Source organism: Hyalella azteca, unplaced genomic scaffold (assembly GCF_000764305.2).
Source record: "Hyalella azteca isolate HAZT.00-mixed unplaced genomic scaffold, Hazt_2.0.2 contig11229, whole genome shotgun sequence".
Lineage (NCBI taxonomy): Eukaryota > Metazoa > Arthropoda > Malacostraca > Amphipoda > Hyalellidae > Hyalella > Hyalella azteca.
The window spans coordinates 291,341-314,792 of NW_025941232.1; the positions used below are offsets into that span (position 1 = coordinate 291,341).

The 23,452-nt window shown below is 41.4% G+C and overlaps 1 protein-coding gene across 2 annotated transcripts in view; it reads right to left on the reverse strand.

Annotated features, from left to right (window-relative positions):
• Positions 1-1,224: 1,224 nt before the first annotated feature.
• Positions 1,225-23,452, reverse strand: part of LOC108666206 (telomerase-binding protein EST1A) — a 42,736-nt gene continuing 20,508 nt past the window's right edge. Inside the window, exons 5-13 of one of the 2 annotated variants that reach the window (XM_047882743.1) lie at positions 14,425-14,912; positions 13,699-13,772; positions 13,213-13,432; positions 11,880-12,053; positions 10,196-10,381; positions 7,749-7,893; positions 6,849-7,045; positions 6,322-6,400; positions 1,225-3,803 (exon numbers count right to left, since the gene is read on the reverse strand). In XM_047882743.1, coding sequence (XP_047738699.1) covers positions 2,611-3,803; positions 6,322-6,400; positions 6,849-7,045; positions 7,749-7,893; positions 10,196-10,381; positions 11,880-12,053; positions 13,213-13,432; positions 13,699-13,772; positions 14,425-14,912 — 2,756 coding nt within the window. In that variant the 3' untranslated portion in view covers positions 1,225-2,610. Of the gene's footprint in view, positions 3,804-6,321; positions 6,401-6,848; positions 7,046-7,748; positions 7,897-10,195; positions 10,382-11,879; positions 12,054-13,212; positions 13,433-13,698; positions 13,773-14,424; positions 14,913-23,452 lie in introns of both variants that reach the window. The other variant, XM_018153033.2, reaches the window with a different exon arrangement.

The window sequence follows — 23,452 nt, forward strand, 5'->3', positions numbered from 1 at the left end:
AGTGCAATCCTGTCACTAGTTACAGTGCTAATTACCTCGCGTGTAGCGCTACTGTCACTAGTTACAATGCTAACTACCTCGCGTGTAGCGCTACTGTCACTAGTTACAATGCTAATTACCTCGCGTGTAGCGCTACTGTCACTGGTTAGTGCTACTTACCTCGCGTGTAGGCGCTACTGTCACTAGTTACAGTGCTAATTACCTCGCGTGTAGGCGCTACCGTCACTAGTTACAGTGCTAACTACCTCGCGTGTAGCGCTACTGTCACTAGTTACAGTGCTAATTACCTCGCGCGCGCCAGTGTCACATGAGGACAGTAAATTGTTTATAAATCGTAGTTGACACTAAACAATGTGGTTTATTGATCGTAGTTGATACTAGGAAGCTGTACTATCCGCCACTACTGTCCCCGTGTACAGGAGCATTTATAGCATCGTCAAGTCCTCGGCTAGATTCGGCGAATGAAGCCCAGGATGATTTCCCAAAAAACGTTATGGACAGAGCTTTATGTTTCTTCCTGAAGTACTTAATATGTGGCCTCAAACTGGTTTGGCATTTCAGACCTCTAATTTTATTTCGCCATCATTTCCAGACTGGACCGAAATTGTGAATCTTCTCATCACTTGCACTCTCGTGAAGTACATACTTTTATTCTAGTAATTTGGATGGCATAACATTTCAGGCAAAACTTTCGTGTTGTCCACCAAGTGTAATTTGTTCGATCTTGCTCGAGTCTCTTCGAACTTTGAGCTTGAAATTGGAAGTTGAACTTACCGAAAAGTTTTAAAGGAATTTCTTCAAAATGATGACCGAAGTTGAAGGCAGGAATCATTACAAAAATGTTGTTCAGATTCAGCTCACGCTACATTAAAATGATGACCGAAGTTGAAGGCAGGACTCATAATAAAAATGTTATTCAGATTCAGCACACGCTAAATCAAAATGATGACCGAAGTTGAAGGCAGGAATCATAACAATAATGTTGTGCAGATTTAGCTCACGCTACATTCATACAACCGTTTCGCTGGTGGTGCAGTGATCGCTCGAAAATCGGAATTGTTCGGCTTTCAAAATAGGGGACTTTTGACATAATTAGTTCAATAAAATGGCCCCTAATTTGTTCCAAGCTTCGACCCAAATCAAAACAAAGTTTTCCAGTTAATCGAAACTATTTGATAACAACCTAAGCAGCATGGGTGGAAAAATAATAAACTGTCGCGTTTTTTCTCGTGTATTGATCAAGATTTCATACAAGAATACAGCAACGAACTTTCTAAGCGCGTTAGGCTATCATACTGGAACAGTCGTAAGAATTATTCACTGTTAGTAATACCAAAATATAAATCCGTTGAGTAGTTCATTTAACTATGAATTCGCGATTTAATTCACCAGTGACGATTGTACTGATACTGACGTATTGCCAAGACCGAAAAGTAGTACTATACATCGCCGTACTATAAAAAAGCATCGCCGTACTATAATTACGCACTAGGAATGCAAGAATTTAGCGCAACTCGCGACGCCGGACCTCGACATTGCTGCGTAAATAACTGACATGATTTACGTGAGGTCAGCAAACAACCATCGCCTCCAACTCCACTGCCTGGCATGGATGCCATCAACATCTGCTTAATGAGAGTAATGTGAACTTTACTTAATTCCTACTTGATTTTAAGCGACATGAGAAAGATTTTAAGTCAAGTTTTGACTTGTTTCAATTATACATTACCGGTTAATTTGAACAAAAATTTAATTTAATTTAGCGGCAAGGAAGTTATCAGTTATGAAATTATGTTCTTGCCAACAATTAACATTTCATAGGTACAATAAAATCAGCAAAGTTGGAAATAGGCACAAAAGCTGCTTAGAGAACACCTTCAGGAACAGAGAGGGCGGTTTCGTCGCACTCGTTCACTGTAAAGAGCTACAGGATATCGTATACAAGTTGCAGTGTACATGGTCGCATGCCAAGCATCGAGAGTAGGGCTGACAATTTTGTCTGGTACGAGTCAATCAGCGTCGTAAGGCGGCAACCAGCTTGGCTGGTATTGAGAAAAAACACATAAATTTCCTGTCGTAATTATTTTGAATGAACAACATCAGAGCGCAATGCAATTTTCTGCATTTACATGAAAATGGATGAAATAAACACAAAAAACAATCCGGTTTTTACGAACTAAAATAAGTAAGACGCAGCTCTCAGGCATATAATACCGACTAAATGAAAACCAAATATACACTTGCAAATGATCATCGACTGGTTCAATAACTAGAGTCGATTTCGTCCTCGGTCTCGTACTTTGTACTAATACGAGGATACTCGTATACTCGCACAGGCATTTTAGCAGCATTGGAGCAAACAAATTACAATAAGCAGAATTGGTATCACTACAATCCACTCGTCATTGTTGGATACTATTGATGAGTGCACAATCTAGAATGAAACAGAGTCACACAATCTAGAATGAAAATTTGAACACGTGTCGGATCCACTAACATGTTTATGCCAACAATAACGTTGATACTAAACACTCGGTAGGCCTGAACGTTGATGCTATCTTTTTCTGTTGATTCAACGAATAAATCGGTTAGAGGCCTGAAAATGAAAAACTAAAGAGAAAACATTTGTCTTGTGAAGGCAGTTAGTTCTAAGACTAAATTCATGGACATTACCAAATAAACAACTCCAAGCTCCTGCAAAATACAGAACGCTCCTAAAACGCTCAACAAGTCCACATAATTTAGTATTTTACCATAGTGCAGTACAGGGCAGCGAGATATTCTGGATAAAGCTTTGGACTCGCTCCACATCCATCTATTACAAAAAAGTTCGATATCCTCGCTCCAGCCATGACGGGGATTAAATCCTAGTGACAAGTTGTATTTTTCAGGTATGGCAGTCACGTTCCGCGGCGGAATATCTGGAATTGTTTCTGTAATTTTAACGCCATTGAACAAAACCGAAAACAATTTCTGTACATTGGCTTTTAAATACGGGCTTGTTGCTTGAACCGACACAGCTGGTGGCAGCCTCGTCTTCACTGCAGTCGCCAAGGACGTGATCGACTCGTCAGAGTTACAGAGATTTTGACAGCAGCTCACATCCTCAGGTTCTCGGCGTCCGCGTACTCCTTCCCTTTCTTTAGTAGTACTAACGCCACCCTGAGGATAAATTTTCCTGTTTAGATGTATGAAGTTTCGTTCCTCTCCTGGGGGCGAGTCACCGCAACTTGATCCAATTATTCTGAACCTTCGAACATTACCATTGACACTTGCATATCCATTGCAACGAAGAGCACAATCCCCAATGGCTTCTCCCTCACCACAGCAATTATCAGTACCACCGCCGCAACAATCACTACCATCATTTTCATATCCGCTGCTAAGACTAGAGCCACGATCGCAAGCCCTTCTACCTCCACGGTAGCTTCCACCACCGCCTCTTCCTCTACTTCCACGTCTTTCTCCACCCGAGTAGCCACGACCGCTCCCTCCTCGACCTTCTGAGAAGTTGCCATGACCATATCCTCCTCTACCTCTGGAAGCGCTGCCACCGAAACCTCCTCCAGAGCCACCACCGCCGCCACGTCCTCTTCCACCACCGCCGCCGCCACGTCCTCTTCCACCATCGCCCCAGCGGTTGCTGGCACTGGGGCGGGTCTTGATGTTCTTGGAGGCCTCTTCGGCCCAGCGCTTGAAGTGCGGCACGGTGCACACTGGCACGTTCGAGGCGTACGCTTTGATCGAGAGGTTGCGATCTGCCGTCAGCAGGACGGCCTCGCATCGCACGTGCACTACAGCATCTGCAATGACAACAAAAACTATAATAACATTTAATGACCTTTTTTAATTTTAATTTAAATTAAGGCCCTGTCAAGCCTAAATACTCTAACAGCTGACTAATTAAAAGGCATAACATTGGTTTATCCATGGGTATATTATTGGTCTCTAGTGCAGACTAGGTATGAATGAAAACACTTTTGTGAAAACTAGCTATCCGAATACAATCTTTTCCGACTGCTTCCAAATGAATCTCTGTCAAATATTTTGCAATCAAATAATTTCCCGAATTTCCGCAAAGTCATTGAAAATTGAAAAAATTTGATTTTTAGTGTAATTACGATTTCAGTGTTTAATTATCGAAAGTAAACCAGAGTTAATGCTCTCGAAACTATATCCATTATTTACTTATATTGATGAACAAGATTTGACAAATCGATTGATACTGAAGTATACCGGGGGGAACATAGACGTTCTTTAAGCCTCATAGGCATCAGCATATTACAGAGTGACGACCCTTAGACCTACGCTTGACGGAGGTTGCCGACGCACGGATGTGACTGTAGGTTTCTTTTTCGCACTTTATTCCACTTTCAAAATAGTTATCTACATTACACATTTTGTTTGCGACGGAGATGATACCGTCGTTCATGTTTAGATGTTACCGTTATTCATGTCCATAACACCCGCCGTACAACCAGAGGTCGTCGCTCGCGCATCGCTGTAATACACTGGTGCGCAAGAGGCTCGACTATCCTAAATTTGATTTGTGTTATTCTTCGAATATCAACTCATAAAGTAAGAGGAAGTACTTTCTCATAAAGTAACAGGAAGTACTTTTTCAAAATTAACATCTCAATAATCCAGGCTAACACTTAAAATTACAATATTTCACAGTAAAAATGGCAAATAAAAATAAACTTGCAATAGGATTTAATCGGAAATTCTTTCGAAATGAATTCATTTAAGACGTGTTTAAGGAAAGAAACTTAGTTAATGAATTTTCATAAAAGAGTAATTTTCGGTCCGTTCTGGCGTGCATATTTGATTGTTATCGAAGAGGAAAAATGTGCCATGGTGATAAAGGCTCTTTAAATAGTTTCAGTTCTCAGTAATGAAATTGTTAACTTCCAGCGAAGATAATGCGATCGCTAGCGAGGGTAACCCTGCACCAGTCTCATCAAAATTACCCGACTCTCAGGACTCAAATGAGATGGATTTTTTGATATTCCTTCACTAGTTTCACTAAAGCCTGAATAATCAACACTCATTTCTTAGACACGGATCATTGTATTAGTATCACTCGTATGATATTATTCAGCAAGAATCACCCAGCGAAAATAAAACACAATTCTCGCTCCATAGCGTCGCGCAACCAATAAAACTCTACAAATAACACCCTACCATATATTACCCGTAGCAAAAAATAGCAACACGGTTCATAAATGTGAAATTATAGAGGTAAAGCTATAATTAGGATAACAGCTGAACCCGTTCTCAAATTTTCGCCCCAGCGAACAAGACAGCACCGGCGTCCGTCAGTCGCGTGCTCTGGATTTTGCATAGTTGTAGGAAATAAACGTGTTTGATCAACGTAGGCAACGTTTTCTGAACGAAGACTTGGTTTGTAACATTGTATCAGAAGAATTTAGCTTCATGCACGTATGGAGGACACCTTTGACGATAAATGTTTTACAATTGTATTAAAGAGTAGGCAGACAGTGACAAGATCGTTATACGTAATTACCCTAATTTAAGAAAAATGAACGTTTCGAATGCACCGCTGGTACGTTGCTTAGGAACGACAGCGAGATTACGCTTCATATTGAATTGCAACGTTCCAATTGTTAATTCTAATTCGTAAATACTAAATTCAGCTTTTGGTAGTAAAGGAGCATGCCTATAAGGAGCATGCCTATATGTGAAAAGATAATTATCGCGAATGATATTTTCATGACAGAGAACCGAAACAGACAAAACCGAGAAAACTCAATACTTATGAAGAGCAAATAAAATATGGGTTTACAAGTCTCCGTTGGGCAGGTATTGCGAGCTCCAGTTAAATACGAAGTTAATGAGCTCATGTCAGACAACGCAGCCCGTTTTGACTACGAGCCGCTCACGGCTCATGCGATCTGTTCTCGTGCTGCCGAGTGGACATTCTGTTTCTTGCCAAAATACAGTATTTGTGTTATTTAATGGTATAGGTCAGCCGATAAGACGTCGTAAAAGCTGGGTTTTCACGCCATTTTTCGAGGAGTTACTCGATTAGCAGTATTAAAATGGCACAGTTCGGGTGGCCACTATTTATACAGCAGGCCTATTAGTGCAGTTATAGCTAGGGAGCTTGCGGATTACCTGAGAGTCACCTTAGCCGACTCGATTGGCAGTATTAAAATGACACACTTCCGATGGCCACTGATTCGGGCCTATTTGTGCAGTACTAGTAAGTAACTAAGGAGCTTGCGGATTACCTGAGAGTCAACTTAGCCGAGCTAAGGCGAAGCAAGCGTTACTGCATGATTGTACAGGAAGTCTCACCTGAGGTCGCTGTCCGAGACTGGTCTACGACGCAGAAATGCTGACATGATGAGAGAATTTTGTCGTCATTTGTCATTTCCTGAGGGAGAAAGTCACAGAAAATTAAGACTAGATCAGTATAGAGATGCGGAAATATTTCGAAAACCAGTTTTGTAATTCCATCACAATTCAATTTCAGAATAATTCAATTCCAGAAATAGCCCGGTCAAAGGGATGAATTTTGGCAAATATACGAATAATTTGAAAACAAAATAAAAATTATTCGTTGCTTTTAGAAATTATCACAATTGTATAATTATGGTTGACTTATTAAATTTTAAAAGGTAACCAATAAAATGATCATGAGAAATATCGTAAAAAGAGACAAAAAATCACAGGACTGTTAGCAGGAATGCTTAGCACCCTAGGAGCTAAGAAATCCACAAATCCAGCTAAAACAGATCCACAAAAGCAACGAAAACTCGACAATAAATTCATAGTTTACTGCAGGAATATTTATAATGAGCAGGACATGGGAGTATTCTTACGTCTACTATGGCCTCCTGGAAATCAGAGGACGTGAGGATGTTGCCCTGCGTGGTGACGGCTCGGATGTTGTGGCGCTTGGAGCGCACAAACTCCCGCGCCTGCCGAGCCCACTGCGCGCGCGACGCTCCGTCCACAACCTCGCCTGCCTCCGCCGTGTCGTCCGCACCGCGCGACAAGCCCTCCAGCTCGCTCACCACTGGACGGCGTGGGGCAACAAGAGAGTTCAAGACAACAGCGAGGCAAGCCCTCCAGCTCGCTCACCACTGGACGGCGTGGGGCAACAAGAGAGTTCAAGACAACAGCGAGACAAGCCCTCCAGCTCGCTCACCACTGGACGGCGCGTGGCAACAAGAGAGTTCAAGACAACAGCGAGACAAGCCCTCCAGCTCGCTCACCACTGGACGGCGTGGGGCAACAAGAGAGTTCAAGACAACAGCGAGACAAGCCCTCCAGCTCCCTCACCACTGGACGGCGCGTGGCAACAAGAGAGTTCAAGACAACAGCGAGACAAGCCCTCCAGCTCCCTCACCACTGGACGGCGTGAGGCATCACAGTAACAATAGCAGCGAGACACGGATACGAGTTATCCAATGCAGTGAACAATGGTTTTATTTTTTAAAAGTTTTATACTGAGCACGCAACGGCATTTATCAATTCGAGTGCATGCGAGAATAAAAATAAGTTAGTAGACTCACTTCAAAATGTTAACAAATACATTCCATAGAGCATCACTCCGATCACAGTAATTTTCATTCCTCATTAAACTGAAACGACTTGCAGCATCTGACATGTAACCTTGAAGTGTTAGTCGAGTAAGATGCATACTGTTGGTATAAAAACTGGACTAATCCACGATGGAATTTTCTTAAATTGTAGAATTTATGAGAAGAAAAGCTCACCAACGAGAGGCACGAGAAGAGTGTAGGGAGATGGCGGGGTGACGAGCTCTGTGAGGTACGGTAGGTGTGTGATGAAGCAGTTCGTGTCGGGCATCACATAGCGAGGCCGCACCTCCAACTCCACACCAACACCACGCATTGATCGCTGCTACAACAAACAAAAAAAAAAAAACGCTTTTTCACCAGTTAGTTACAAAACAGCGATTTTGATCGTAATGGTTACTACAGAAATTTTAACTAACATTAGTATGTATAGGACCTATAACTTCTCAATTCATAGCTGCATTTTGTTGTGACCATTCATACACATACAACTTACACATTCAAGTAGCCGTGGGCATGGATGCCGCTCTCTTAAATACATATAAGCTCTCACAAGATATGTTTATAACTATTAATTATGAAAATTATAAACACGTTTCCCCACTTTTGCCGGACAAATTAGGCTTTACTTCCAGCATTACATATATCATTAGAATTATCACAAAGAATTGAGATCAAAGAAACGCTATGTAAAATCACCATTTATTCGTAGAAAACGTTCCGGATACCAGCTCCATCATCAGTTAAAAACATTACAATTACACGTTCGACAATACAATTATGTACAATTAGCAGAGAAAATCCAAAATTACACAGAAGAAAATTAAACTTTAAAGAAGAAAAAATAACAACGAAACATAAAAACATATCGACCCATGAATTCAAATAGGCTAAAAATTTTAAGCGTTAATAAGGCAAAGTCTTAGAATATGCAGTGATTCCAAAATCCTCAAATCCCGACTAGCCGAATTTTCGAGAGGAAGCAAGTATATCGAAATCGATCTCCGACAGTCACGTCGCACCGTTAAGCGTAAAGGGACATAGCAGAGAGGCGGTTAGACAAGCAGCAGATCAGAACGATAACTCCTGCCGCAGTGTTCGACTAGTCGGATGTAAAAATCACACGACATCATTCTGACGTACGCTGATGCGCACAGCGCACAACTGTATTCAAATATCAGGGAAGACCTCATCTGGCAGGAATAAACACCCTTTACCTGAAGAGGGGACCAATTTGGAAATAATTACCAGTAAACTAACATAAACATTCGGAAATTATTTTAAAAATTAGATGTTAAATTTTCTGCACATAGTTTCATACGAACTACCTGAGTTGCACAAACTACAATAAAAAATTTCCTACGATTAACCTCAATAAAAGATTTAGAATATCTATTAGACCCTCCAAAAAAAATTTTATTTTACTAGAAACAAGGTTCTAAAGAAACCCATTCAACTGATATTCTCAGGCGCCATGGAACTATAATTTACTGTACAATAAATATTAAGAATGATTTCGAATTCAGAATGAATATCATGGGAGGTGAAATAAATTTTATAGCCGCGGTGTATTAAGGTATGAAGACCATTCAAATACGAACAAAATAAAAGAAAAAAGCTAAAGAAGCTCGTGTGCTATCAGCTGGTTGACAAAACATGAAGGTATGAAAATACAGCTTAAACGGTTTGTGTGTAATCGATATTCTGAATCTGTTATTGGGGTTAACAGTAGGGAAACCTATTCTTTGAACTTAATTCTACTATGGTAGCACGTCTGAACAATGTTCAGAGAATTAACGAATTTATTTCTGAACGATTTTTAATATGCTGACTTTTACTGGTGAAAAATTGATTGATAATAATAATTGATTGATTTATTCTTCAGTATAATGACGTTTTTGATGCCCGGATGATGTTCTACTAGATTTATGAATAATGCTGGTGCAGTGCGCATCAGCTACGTCTGAATGTTACGTAAATTCTACATCCGAGTTGTCGAATACAGCGACAGAGGCTGTCTTGCTATGTGGGTTGCCGCTCGCCAACTCGTCTGGCCTCTGCATGCTGTTCGCCTTCACGCTAAACAGTTCGACGTGACTGGGTCGAAGAGCGATTGCGAAATACTTGGTTCCTGTTTCAGTTGTTCGTTTTCAAGGATTTTGAAATAACTGCACATTTTTAGACGGAAACCTTGCATTAATAACTTAAATATTCTTATCCTCTTGAAACTGTTCATCGATGGGTGTTTATTTTCCGTTATCGGGTTTTCGTTTCTTACGTTTTGATCTCTTTCCTGCAAATTCGGGTTTTATCGACTGGTTGTACTTGGATTCTCTCAATTCTGAAACTGATAGGTAATGGAGCTGGTCTCCGAAACGTTTTCAATGATGATATGCTGAATATATTTTGCGTTTTATTTGCTTCTGAATTCTCAACAAGCCCTTAATTAAGGTTTTATAGAATTCTCCTTCTGACTGCGAAGTCGATAAAAAATTCCCACTTATTAATTATCGATGAAGAGCGATCAGAGGGAATTTGCGACTACCACAGCCACGCAACAGTGCGGCCTTCCACCCACTCCTCATTTACAACATCCATAAACACAGCAGAAGTCACCCGCCTACCTTTTCTCTCTCTGCGCGGCGCCGGCGTTTGTCGAGCTGGCGTTTGCGCTGCCACAGCGCGCGCAGTGTAGCGCTCATGCCGCCCGCTGCGCCACCTTCGTCGGCAGCGAGGTTCTCCTCTCCATCATCGTCGCTGTCGCTCGAGTCCTCTTCCACGATGTCGTTCTCAGGAGGAACGCGCGAATCCTGGAATAGGAATATTGCAGGGCTTTTTATTAAAAGTTATACAAGTTTGAAGTCATTCAAAGCCACTACAGTTTACGTTTTTAAACCTCTTGAGCAACGCTTTCACACCTTCAGTTAGGGCAGCAAAGCCTCCACGCCTTGTCAAGGCGACAATGCCGGCACCAAATTTCGTCGTCCCGTTCGTAGCAACAACGGGTTATACTTTCACCGTTTTTCATGTCAATTCATAAGAATCTTATGGGATAGGAATCTTTGATTATCTAATTATAATAATATCAAACACAGGATTAGCGCGACGATCTACGTAAAATGCTTGCACTGGTGTTATTAGGAAAGTCAAAGCCGCGCATAAGGACTTAGAAAACTTGAAATAGGGACACACTGATGCTGAAATAGTTCGATAGTAAGCATTCGCTGCATACTAGGCGAAATGCAAGGGAATGCGACAGTTACACACAAGAAAGTCTCAGCAGTCGCTTGAGAAGAAGCGTATTGGCGAGAGAATCCCGGAGCTGAACGCATGAAAGTCCCCTATAAAATTTTTGGCTCCAGCTAGCCTCTGGCTCAGAGTAGCCCCCCAAGCTCTTCTTTGACAGACTTGAATTAGCGGATCTACGTCCGCTTTACGATATGGTTGTCGCCTGATTATAATCTGGTCCATTATCAGAAGTCGTCGGAAAGGAGGTGCAACAGCGAGGGAATGCTGTAGCTGCACGTAAGAAAGTCTCAGCAGTCGGTGGTCCATATTTGTGCGGTAAAGACGAATATCAAACACTCCGCTGTTTACGAGTCGATAAAACTGTCAACCTTTGCAAGGTGATTCAACATACTAAAGCGGTGTTCCTATTTTGTCAAAACCACGACGGGTGAAATTGTCCACGCGGTCAACTACAAAACATTCGAATTCAAACATTCGATCACGCGTAAATATAAAATTTTCTAATTCCAGATTGAACGTACAATTCTTACCTGGCAACAAATAATTGTACAACAGGAAAGTAACACTAATAAAGTTCAGTGATAGACGAATTTTTGTGAAGTCTAGCAAAGTAACAAATCTTTATGATGGCGCATGAATTGAAATTTTTTGGGTCTCTTTCCGGCGGCAAATTAGAAGCCAACAAGCGGCCACATATCATATTTCTATCGTAAATTTGAAGAATGGTGGAAATCCCTCATTGATTATTTGCAATTAAAGTAATATTAACCTGATTTAGATCCTTCTAAAGTCATAGTAATTATCATGTTTTTTTAATGCTTTTCAGAGGAGTGGTGAATGAATCAAATATCAATATAATCTCAACTAAGAACCTGACCAGAAAAGGCAAGACTTCGAAATGCAAGGTGCAATATTTATTCCTATTATTCCTGCTAAAGATAACTACCAAAAAACTGGTTACTATGTCATTCAACGAAACTAGACTTAATATAGAATTTGATTTATTCGTCAAAATGATGTTCCATGCGATAATTATAAGATAATAATAATAATACTCACGAGGGTTGAGGGAGCGCGAATGTCCGGGGAAGGACAAGGGGAAGAGACCGCAGGGAGGAACACGTCTCCTTGTGCAGTTTTCTGCAGCCTGAGCACAGGAGGCTCCAGGCCACACATGAACTTGCCCAGCACCGTCTGCAGCTGCTGCAGCCGCACCCAGTCGCCTGCACGGCTCTGCGGCGAACGGCGACCAACACTTATAGTAATACGTATTACTATATACGTACTATTATTATCATCTGGTTTATATTATTATTATTATAAGTATTATTATTATTGTCTGGTCGTATTATTATAGTAATAATAATACGACCAGAACTTATAGTAATGTCATTATTGGTAGCGTTATAAGGGCTCTTTTGTTTCCTAGCGATTCGAAGGTAGTGCGCACCGGAGGACAATATTTTCAACAATGGGGAAAGAGTCTATCAGCATACATTTCTTAACTCAAAAATATATCATCGCCATGTTCTTGTTCAGACTGAACCTTTGTCAGGGTAGCTGCCAAATGGAAGTGAAGGGATTTATGAATATATACAACTCGGCTCAACAAATGAGACTGGCAGTCAGATTCCACGGGCTCTGTCATGGGAAGCTCAGGAACAATGTCACCACGATAGCAAATTGCATGGAACTCCAAACAAATCAAAACTAAAGTCAGAAGACGCCTTTGTCACACTTCCACATCTAGATTGAACGCGACAACGGAAAGCTTGGCGAGGGTTTTTAAAATTTAAAAAACGATCTAGCTTTTTCTCTTTTTATCTATCTCGACAAATATTCCGACTTACTTGAAAGATCCTGTAGGACAGAATTTATCAAAATTTAAATAGTTGAGGCATCCAAAATTTAAGCCGATTAGTTTTGCTCGACGAGAGCTCATTCGTTCACGCGGTACTGGAAGCGCTCAAACGTTAGGTAATCAACTTATCATGGGTAAGTCGTATGATGGTTCCCGCAAATTAAGATGACAGTTGAGAACTTATTATATGTACGGATCTCACATAGTGACCAATAATACAAAGACCAACCTAGGGCAAATATGGCGCATTCGGAAAAAAGCTCAACGGATGGCCATGGACAGTCATGAGAATCCGAAGAGAATACATTATCTGGAAGACTGTTCATGCGTCAGAAGATTTGAATAAATTCTCGAACAGGTCTTCCACCTACTGCAACAGTGATAAGGTATGATATACGACATTCGGGCCATCGAACAAAATTTCCCCTGCGGTTCAGCCCGCAGCGCTATAGGGATACAAGATTTGTCCCTTGTTTCAGCTGCGCTAGGGATAAGGCCTAACCTGCAACATGCGAACACAATAAGACTCACAAGTGCAGCAGGGTCGTCGGTGAGCATGCAAGGAAGTTTCTGTGAGGCAAGCAGCGGGTCGTAGCCTCTTAAGAATTTATCTTCTTCCAGCGTAATGGGGACAAACTTGTCGGTTTGCCCTCCGGCTGTCACTTCGTCTGTGTAGATGGCCACATCTGCTTCACTCAAACCATGAAGGACGGTCGCTAACTCCGCCACACATGACCAGCTATCAAACCATCTGTTAGGGATAAGAGTTGAACACATGAAAACCATGCCAAAATATGCGAGCATGAGAGTCCTTTATTTTATGACCTTCTGAGGGTAGTGGATTATCCTCGTACAAAATTGCACGACAAACAGAAAATGAAGCCTTGACGTGGCTGATAGATCGCGTTTCGCTAGCTGTCGGAAAGTACGTCAGCACAAACTAGAAAATTGAAAATATTTATCACCTAATTTTAGACGAGAGAACAGAAAAGAAACGATAACGGACAATTGACTCACTGAGAACTGTAGTCGGCGTTGCTTGGAGGGGGATGCCACAAAGGGCTGTTGTAGAGTAACCAGTCGCACCACACCTGGACACAGGAAGCATCACCACCATCAACATCATCTCCAAAGCTCAGTTAAAGAATAAAAATAACCTGGGCCCATACTTTCAAAATAACTCAAGAGATCGTAAGTTCATCAGCCAATCATTGACGGCCTTTCAAGCAAAATCCTCCAATCATAGACATGAAAATAGAGCGTAAGTACTTACGTTCACTTAGCGAATTTTGAAAGTATAGCCCCCGATTGTAGGACAACACGCCTGATTTTTTATTTCTGCGCCACATACTCATAATCAGCTTCTAAATGTAAGGAAAAGTGATAGTTTCCCTTCACCCTACTGGTCGGATGTATTAACAAATAGAAACTACCTAAAATGTACCTTACCCATTGAAAGAGTAATTTAATGCATAATGATTTCAAAACGTTTAGAAATGTTTAGATCCGAGGGAAAGACAAAATCAGCTCTACAACGACCATCAAGAAGCTAAACAGTCTGTTGAAAAATAATAATTAGTAGGTACGTTTCCGTGTAGTTAGCTCGAGCTTAGTGAACAAACGACGTGAGGAATCTTATAAATTCTTGGACAAGAATGACAAGAAAACACTGATATCTGGAATACTTTCTGATAAGTGTTAATATTATTTGAAACCGCTTTAGAATAATTCCAACACTGATACCTTGAGTGCTGGCACGAGATGAGCTGCAGCGGGCAGTAGTAAACGCGGCATCTGTTGAGGCAGCGCAGGCGGCTCTTCGGCTTCATCCAACAACCAAGTCATGCCCGCCACGTCAAAAGGATCACTCGCCGGGGCTGGTGGGTTCTGGGGCACTCGCGTGTCACGGGGCTCGCAAGAAGACGCCGTGCGATTACGAGAGGAGCGAAGGCCGAAGCTCTGATCCGAACTTGAACTGATGCGACGAGATGTTGGTTCCGAGGGACTGTTCCCCGGTAAACTAGTCCTCTTCACGGACTCTGGCATTATGGGTGAAGAACAGGACACATCTGGACCGAGGGAAGTGTCTTGAGAAGTTATGTTTAGGTTTGAGTTGATGCTATGAGGCATGACTGCAGCGACCCGTTCAGCCAGACGTCCGAACATTTCTTGGGAGAGCAGGAGGGCCAACTCCTGAGCTGCTGAACGGTAGCCCTGGCCCAATCGTGTGTCTGCAACAACTCAACATAAGTTCACAGTCGCTGTTTGAGAGGCACTGATTAGTGAATAAACTGACGCCACAGCGAAAGTGGGCCTACAACTTGACTAAAGTCGCAAGAAGATATAAGAAATTAAATATTCATTCTTATTAAAAATTCCCAATCAATAATTTTGTTGTATCGGCTATAGAAACAGGAAAAATTTTTAAGGGAATGGCGCTGAAGTGAGATGAATTTGTCATGCATTCACATAAATAATAAAGCAACTGGATTGAGAATATAACTACTTTTTCCGCACCACAATAACAATAGAGAGTCTGTGGCAAAATGAGAGTTGAATCTATTATGTCAGGAAAATAACTCGTTCGTTCGGTGGATTCGTATGCCTTTCCTCGCATTAAATTACACAATTGCAAAAAAGCTTGTCAAGCTAAAAAGTCAAAAACAAACGATGAAACAAAATCAGCAACACGCCTTGGCCTGAAAACTGAGATACGCTACAATGAACAAAAAGCTAATTCGACGGCGTAGGTTATTGAGTCAAAAATGCAGGGTTTATTTGAAAACAATAAAAAAATATGAAGCAAACAACGGTATAGAGCACGCCAACGCCCCCGAAACTCATTCGCAGCCGATTCATGTCGGTTCGCGGGCTTACATATCGAACCGCCAGCGCCGGGTTGTCGGCTAACCGATAGTTGCAAGAAGTTATTGCGAATTCAGTAAAAAAGTAGTGGTCGGTGCCACAGCGAGTCGCAGCAGGCGGCAGTGGAGTTATTTCACTTCATTCCTTTCCCTGAATATCTTATCGAACCGTAAATTCATCTTGCGTAATTCAACATATTTTCGAGTTTTATTGAGGGACTAAAAGGCTCTCTGGCATTTCCGCCAATCAATTGAATATCTCTAACGTATATTTCGTCGATAAAAATATACCGATAATCCTTTATTACATTTACTGAAACCTTAAACTCTGGTTATCCTCGTTTCCTGGGCATGGCGATTTTTTTTTCTTCATAATAAAATAATATAAACTTGACATTGTGAGCTGATGTTTATTTCTTAAAATAATCAAAATCTTTTGAATATTTAATAGTTAGAAGTAGATGTAATTTCTCTTCTCAAAAGTGATTGCATTAAGCGGAGTTTTCTTTTTTTGTGGTACCTTTTGCGAAATAATAATTCGTTGATATGTAGCAAAACCAAACATAAAACTATCTAAAATTAAAAACTAATATGCATAGAGTTTAATTTCACTAAATATGAGAAAAATAGCTGTCCTACCATGATGACGCCCGGTTACGTTTGGACGAAAGCCAACTGACAAAAAACTGACAAATTACAAGACGACCTGACAGTAGGTTACAGTTTATAACAAATAACCTGGAGCTGCCCATTGAAGAGTCGAGAAAATGAGAGTACTAATTAGTTTACTGAAGTAGTGAGTTAAATCAAAGAATGTGTAAGAACCTGTGCAATTAAGAGAGCGGTGGCTGAGGCACTCGTAAGTTCAACTATCGCAGTGTAATGCAAGAGTCAAGGAAATGCGAACATTGACGTAGGCTGCATGTAGAAGGAATGGAACAGAATTCTTAATAACATTCACATTGTATGAATATGCGAAAGGTCCGTACGTAAATAACTAGCTTCAATATTCCGACGTTCTTAAATATATACTGCATGCAACGTTGTAACGTTAAATTGTATGCCTCTCATTCTACTGAAGTCTAAAGCCAATCTTGCATCTCGTTTCAATTCCTTCCTGAACCATGACGTCTCAGTCGCGACAACACGCTCCAGAACCTGTATTAATTAAGACATAATAGAAATGAATTTACCGTCCGACCATTTTACTCATTAAAAAAATTAAATAAATCGTTTTTGGGGCGAGAATTCTCAACTAATTTTCAGATAACATTTTAATGTGACAAGGTTTTGCTCGTTACCGGGAAATAAGAGTACAAGCATTTTTAGTGCCTCTTCGATAGGTCACGATTTAATCGATGTAAGCTGTGTAAAAGATAGAATAAAATTAAAGCTATTGCATTAAAAATTGGTGTTAAGTAGCCCAATAGGACATCTCATTCAAATCATGAAAATGACACGAAACAATCAGAGCAAGTAGCGCGCCAGTTTGAAGATATTTTCTCAAACCAAGCGCAAGCTACTAGATAAATAATGGAGTAGAAACAAGATTATGAGGAAATTTTCAATATTTCGCCTTAGGAAAAGGTGCAAAGAATGGAAGTGAACTTGCTGTGCAGTAAAAAAACGTAATTTAAATTGAAAGTCATCCTTTTATCGTCGTAACCTTGCTGAACAGGATCTGCAACTTACCAATGCACGAAAAATTAATAAGTTACGTTTCAACTCGGCGTCAATTTGGCACCGGTTACATTTTAGACCTTATTAAGTGTATAAGAGATTTTCTACATAATGTGAACATCTACGATCTACGAAGCAGCCGAATTGCGAAGGGGTTAACGACTCATTAACATATCCACTCACGATTCCCTTTCCTAATGACTACTTAGGCAAACGAAAATTGCCCGATGCTTGGGAATTGTACCTCAACATCCTTGACATGCGTATCATCAAGATTAATGCCAAACGTTTTCGGTAACACAGAACTAATCAAAATTTCACCAGTAATTTGTAAGCCATCTTGGCCACAAACCACGAACGCTGAACTCGAGGTTAGTGAAAAAAAAAACATCACGAACATTGATGAGACGCTTCCTGTCCTGTGACCGCAAACGGTTATTTACTGCATTGAAACGGCAAAGCCATCCTTCTCAAAACATAGGTGAAGCATTGCATACACAATGGGATAGAAAGTGTGTAGAAACTATTAACAAAACCTTACGAGGCAGCAATACTTAAATTGGAAGCATTTCATTTATTTTATATTTGTGATTGTAGTTTAAAGTTTACGGCAGGCAAATGCTGAATTCTTATTGTGCAGAGGAAAGTCGGAGCGGAGGAAAGCCTCGGATTGAGACTTCGAGCCTCAATGCTCAGATCACAAGCGAAGACAGAACCAAAACTATATGGATGGTCAAAGTGGTTATTCACTCGTAGTCGCCAACATTCATTTGTTGTTATTAGACAGTGAGGCAATAAAATGTTTGAAAAGTTATGAGTCGGTGAGCTCACAGTGACCTCGTAAAGTCGAGTCGTACGGTCTTTCAGACGCCGGCAACACTAAAAAATAATTTTATAATCAGCGCTCGAGGAGGTGTGTACTGTAATGCAAGTACAGAGAAACGGTGTCATTCGGTTTTAATTATGGCCCATGTCTACATCATAAAATGATATAGAAAGCTCTTTAATTTAGGAATTGGAAACAACATTTCACTGAATTTAAAGAGCGATGCCAATTTTTCTTGGTCTCGCTACTATTCAGCTCGAACATCACTCCATATGGCATTCTCCCAACCTCGAAACTTTATTTAGCAGCAAAACGGCTTCCGAGCGAAAATTTTATCAATATTAGGCGAAAATGGCGTACGAACATCTTTGGGCTGGTACAAACATTTTTTTTAGTCATTTAGACACGTTAGCGTCTATGCTCAACGCGCATAGCGTCTATGCTCAACGCGCATAGCGTCTATGCTCAACGTGCATCTTCTTTCAGGGCACAATTTTAGAATTTTCAGAGCAAAATCTCCAATTGACCCGGTACAATTATAGCTAAAAACTCATGTATCAGCAAACGATTGCACGCGATGTAGTAAGCGATCCCAGAAACGGTCCATATATGGCAGTACAATGTTACCAGGTTTGCATTTATAACCTGACGAGCCATGGGATGCTGCAACTCGAAGCGGATGAGAGGGCGAACCTGCAGGAGTAACTCGCACCGAGCAGGATCAGCGCGGAGAAAAAATTACGAAATTAAAACTTCAATTACACCTCAACTTTATTCAATGCAAAGGTACAGAGGAAACAGTTAAAAAATAATAAGTTTGACTTCTAATACCTCACACTAACGAGGAACGAGCTGAAAATATTGAATCTGTAATTGTTGTGCTGCATTAATATTCTTCAGAGAAAGATAGTAGAAAAGATAGAAGTGCAGCGGGGTGAGCCAGCACAAGACCGCTGAGGAGGCGGCCTAGGAGGGCGGAGCTGTAGCAGGAAGAGCCAAGGACTGCGGCAAGGCCATCGGCCGCAAGGTCACGCAAGGATGCCTCACAAAGGGCGCCAAGAAAGACGATGAAGTCATGAGTAAATTTATGATAGCTGAGAATAAAAACACGAAAAATACCGCACAATAAAGAAACTAGGAGAGCGGCCGTATTCAATTACGAGAACAACATTTGGCTGCTGCCAGAGAGGCAAGTTTTGTGAGTATATATTATGATTTGAGATGGTTTAGAATATTCACTTAGATTTACTTCAGCCGCATCTATATGGTGACATGAAGCAAAGCTCGTGCGCGCTTTCCCAAAGAAATGAAGAGCCATCGTTAGCAGCGCTGTCATAAAACAGCGTCACGCATAGGTGGCCACTGCATCTCAATGCGCCTAGCATATTTACTGCCACTGTCATGACAATAGCTAATCAGGAGGTGGCGTCAGGACGACCGCGCTCTTATATACGCCTTGACCATCAAAAAGAAGTACTGATGATCAAAGCCTTAGCTGTAATATTCGCTGCAGGCCGGTTACAGTCAGTACTTCAAGTTCTGCCGCGGTCATCAAGCGAATTGAACGGATATGAACAAGAGGCATACAGAACACTCGATGTGTTGGCAAACGTCACCTCATGAACAAGAGGCATACAGAACACTCGATGTGTTGGCAAACGTCACCTCATGACAAGAGGCATACAGAACACTCGAGGTGTTGGCAAACGTCACCTCATGAACAAGAGGCATACAGAACACTCGAGGTGTTGGCAAAGGCAAACGTCATTTCGTCATCTACTTGGGGGTGTGAGGGTAGTGAAATTGTCAGCATGACTGCACTGATAAATTACAGTAATTTCGTGTCCTCAACTTTACTGAGGTCTTTCAGAACTGATCCAGAACAGTAGAAAATTTCTGACTCACAATCACGTTTTTCAGCTTAAAAAAGCAGCTCACTTAAACATTAGAGCAATAATTAATGAGCACTCTTCTAGTGTGCAACATTTGATTATTGTTGCAATTCAACCACACACATCGTAAATAAACATAGAGGCAGAATTAAAAGTAATGAGTCGGCGAGAGTTATTTTTCAAGATGAGAACTTTCTTTGTTGAGAAATTATATTTGATGAGTTATTTTGATGTGCCATTCTTCTGATGAGATACGTCTTGATGTGCCATTCTTCTGATGAGTTACGTCTTGATGTGCCACTCTTCTGATGAGTTACGTCTTGATGTGCCAATCTTCTGATGAGTTACGTCTTGATGTGCCAATCTTCTGATGAGTTACGTCTTGATGTGCCAATCTTCTGATGAGTTACGTCTTGATGAGCCACTCTTCTGATGGGTTACGCTTATAACAGCGTATCGGATAACTGATTTTCACGATTCATGTTCGTCTCCAGCGCCGCAACACTGCTCAGCCTCGAGACCAGTGTTGCATACGCTGCTCAGCCTCGAGACGAATAGTACAGTTGTATAGTAATCGTATAGTATAGTAGCAGTGTTTTGCACTCTGCTCAGCCTTGAGACGAATAGTATAGTTGTATAGTAATAGTATAGTATAGTAACAGTGTTTTGCACTCTGCTTCTATCCCCTTACTTTACAGCTCGTTCACATTAGCATGCAATGAAAAGAGCCGCCACGGCGCATTAAATCATAAAGCACCATACTTCAAGAATTGCTCGTTTGTTGGAAACTTCAACAAGATATTACGGCTGCAGCGACAAGCATGAGTTACAACAGAATAAAAGAATATTATCATGTGAACTTAAAAAAACATAATTGTAAATTGATGGCGGTCTCAGCGAAATGAAATAAAATCCTAAAATAATTTCCAAGCATCAGTCAATAAATTGGGTTAGCATTTATTTAGCTCGATTGCAAAGCCAAGTTACACCAAATAGGCTAGCAAATTTTGTCTATAGGTTAGAAGGCTTTACCCAGCGGAATGAGAGAAGTTAAACATCATAAGCTTACTTCATGCGCGCTTAGTCGACCGCAGTTGTCCTCAGCTGCCAATAATTTTCCAGCTAAGAAAAATTATTAAAGTTACCTTTCCCGCGGCCCCGAGTTATCAGTTCTGCGATGTAGGCATGGAACATAAACAGACCCAAACACCGACGACCTTCCGAGCTGCGGACAAGGTGCATGAGCGTTGTGAGGGGTAGTGAGGGGTTGAGCGACCAGCGGGATCATCTAATCGCGGCAAGGACGGCGCAGGCATTTCCACGGTGCACCGCGCTCACGGAACTGCAGTGACTGCACCGCTACTGGCATGCTGCAGTGACTGCACCGCTACTGGCATGCAGCAGTGACTGCACCGCTACTGGCATGCAGCAGTGACTGCACTGCTACTGGCATGCTGCAGTGACTGCACCGCTACTGGCATGCAGCAGTGACTGCACCGCTACTGGCATGCAGCAGTGACTGCACCGCTACTGGCAACTGTATTTGCTTCACAAACACGCATCGTTTTACGAAGTTACCTGCACATCGTTGTCATCAGATATTTCTTACGAAGAAATGATCGCTCTAAAATAATATGCAGCCGTGGCCAAAGCATGAGAAGGTCACATGCAAATGAGGTTACCGGTTGCTGCAGATCAAGATAGCATGAGTCGCCCGAGCAGCGGCTAAACGAATAACAGCATGCGCGTGTATGACGTCGAGGCCGACGACCGCTCCTGCCACACCGACGACCTTCAACAGCCTTCACAACCCCCCTCCTCACTGGCTTAACCCCCATACTCTTCCCCCTCCTTCCTGTCTTACTCATCGTGGGAGGAGTCTATTTTAGGTGTGTGTATATATAGTGTGAAGGAAAATGTTCAAAAAATTGAGCAAGTGCACTTCATTTCCCGACCAGTAAACTTTAACGTCTCATAAACTATATGATAATTAAGTCAAGTATTGGCTTTCCCCATTCAGAATGGGATTCAATGCAGTTACATAAAATCACAACTTTATTAACGTTGTCAGAGATCATACATGTTCTGACGTTAGTCACAAGTCGGTAGATCAAGTATCAGTTGGCACTGGGAACATTTTAGATGTGAAATGCTCACAGGTTCTTTAAAGCCTGAACTATAGCAGTTATTCAGATGGGAAGAGTTGTGCAAATTTCCACGTTTACTAAACAAATGGCAGTTATTCTATTCCTCGACATCGCTTTATCATCGGAAATTTTTTTCACAAGACTACTGAAATAATGGCGTCGGATTCTCGAAGCTCTATGCTTTGAGCCAAAGACAGTGAAACTCTCAGTCACTGCTGGTATAATTGTGGAGGAATAATTTATTCCAGCCTTGATTCATATTAACCATACATCGCTCCACAACAAACTTTTTTTAAAAGAAATAATTGAATGTTTCATCGTTGAGCCATTCCCGGGGCGCTTACACCTAGCGACGGACATCAGTTAAATTCTAAGTATTGCTCATCCTCGCTCTCGTAGCAATAAATTGTAATGCAGCGAAGTGGCGGGCAAGCGTCGTATGTTTTACTCCGCATTTTAGCGTCAACAAAGCTCGACTCCATGACGACTTTATCATTGTTATCATCAAACTACTGCACGGTCTAGTCATAAAGCTAATTAAGATTTCCGACCAAATATTGTTTTTGATTCATTACTACTCTTAGAAGTTCAACTTCGGAAGACTGAAGCTTAGAAACACGATCGTAGTTTGTGAGTTCCATCAAGTAACTGAGTCAGAACAGAACATGACACTCACGGGCAAGGTTCTGACTCTAGAAAGCTATTCATTTGCTCCAAGTCTCGTTCGGAACGCTCTACAGAACATCAGGCTCAGAACGAGAGACTAAAACACCACGAAGTCCATTCTTCTATTTTGCAAATCGCAGTGAACAGAGTCGCACCTTGGCGACTGGCAAATGAGTTATCTTTGCGTGGAAGTGTGATCAGCAAATAAGCGTGAGAATGAGACAAGCAGAAACATACAACAAACACTACAACACGAGTTTTAATGGAATAGCTTGGGGTACATGAGGGTTACATCAGATATCTGAACGTCACCAACCGCGAGCGACTAACCGTTTCATGCCTAACTGATTCATGCCTAACCTTGTTCCATGGTTTCAAAACCATGGACGGCCTCATCTGTACCACCACGTCTTGACCGTTCACGTCATATGGTGCAGCAATGACCTCTTGCACCACAAATATATTGCAAATTTACTGTGTGCATTGCTTGGGACTCTAAATCTCATTAGGAAACTTAAACCTGCAGCAGATGTAGTGAAAGATAAACACTGCAGATAGCAGGATATTCAGTAGGAACTCTAATTGAAATTCATCTTTATGGCCTTGGAAGAAATTCTATACAAGCAAACACCAAGCATATTATAGTGTAATCAAGATTAGGATTATGATCTACTCAATATATGCACATAACAAACA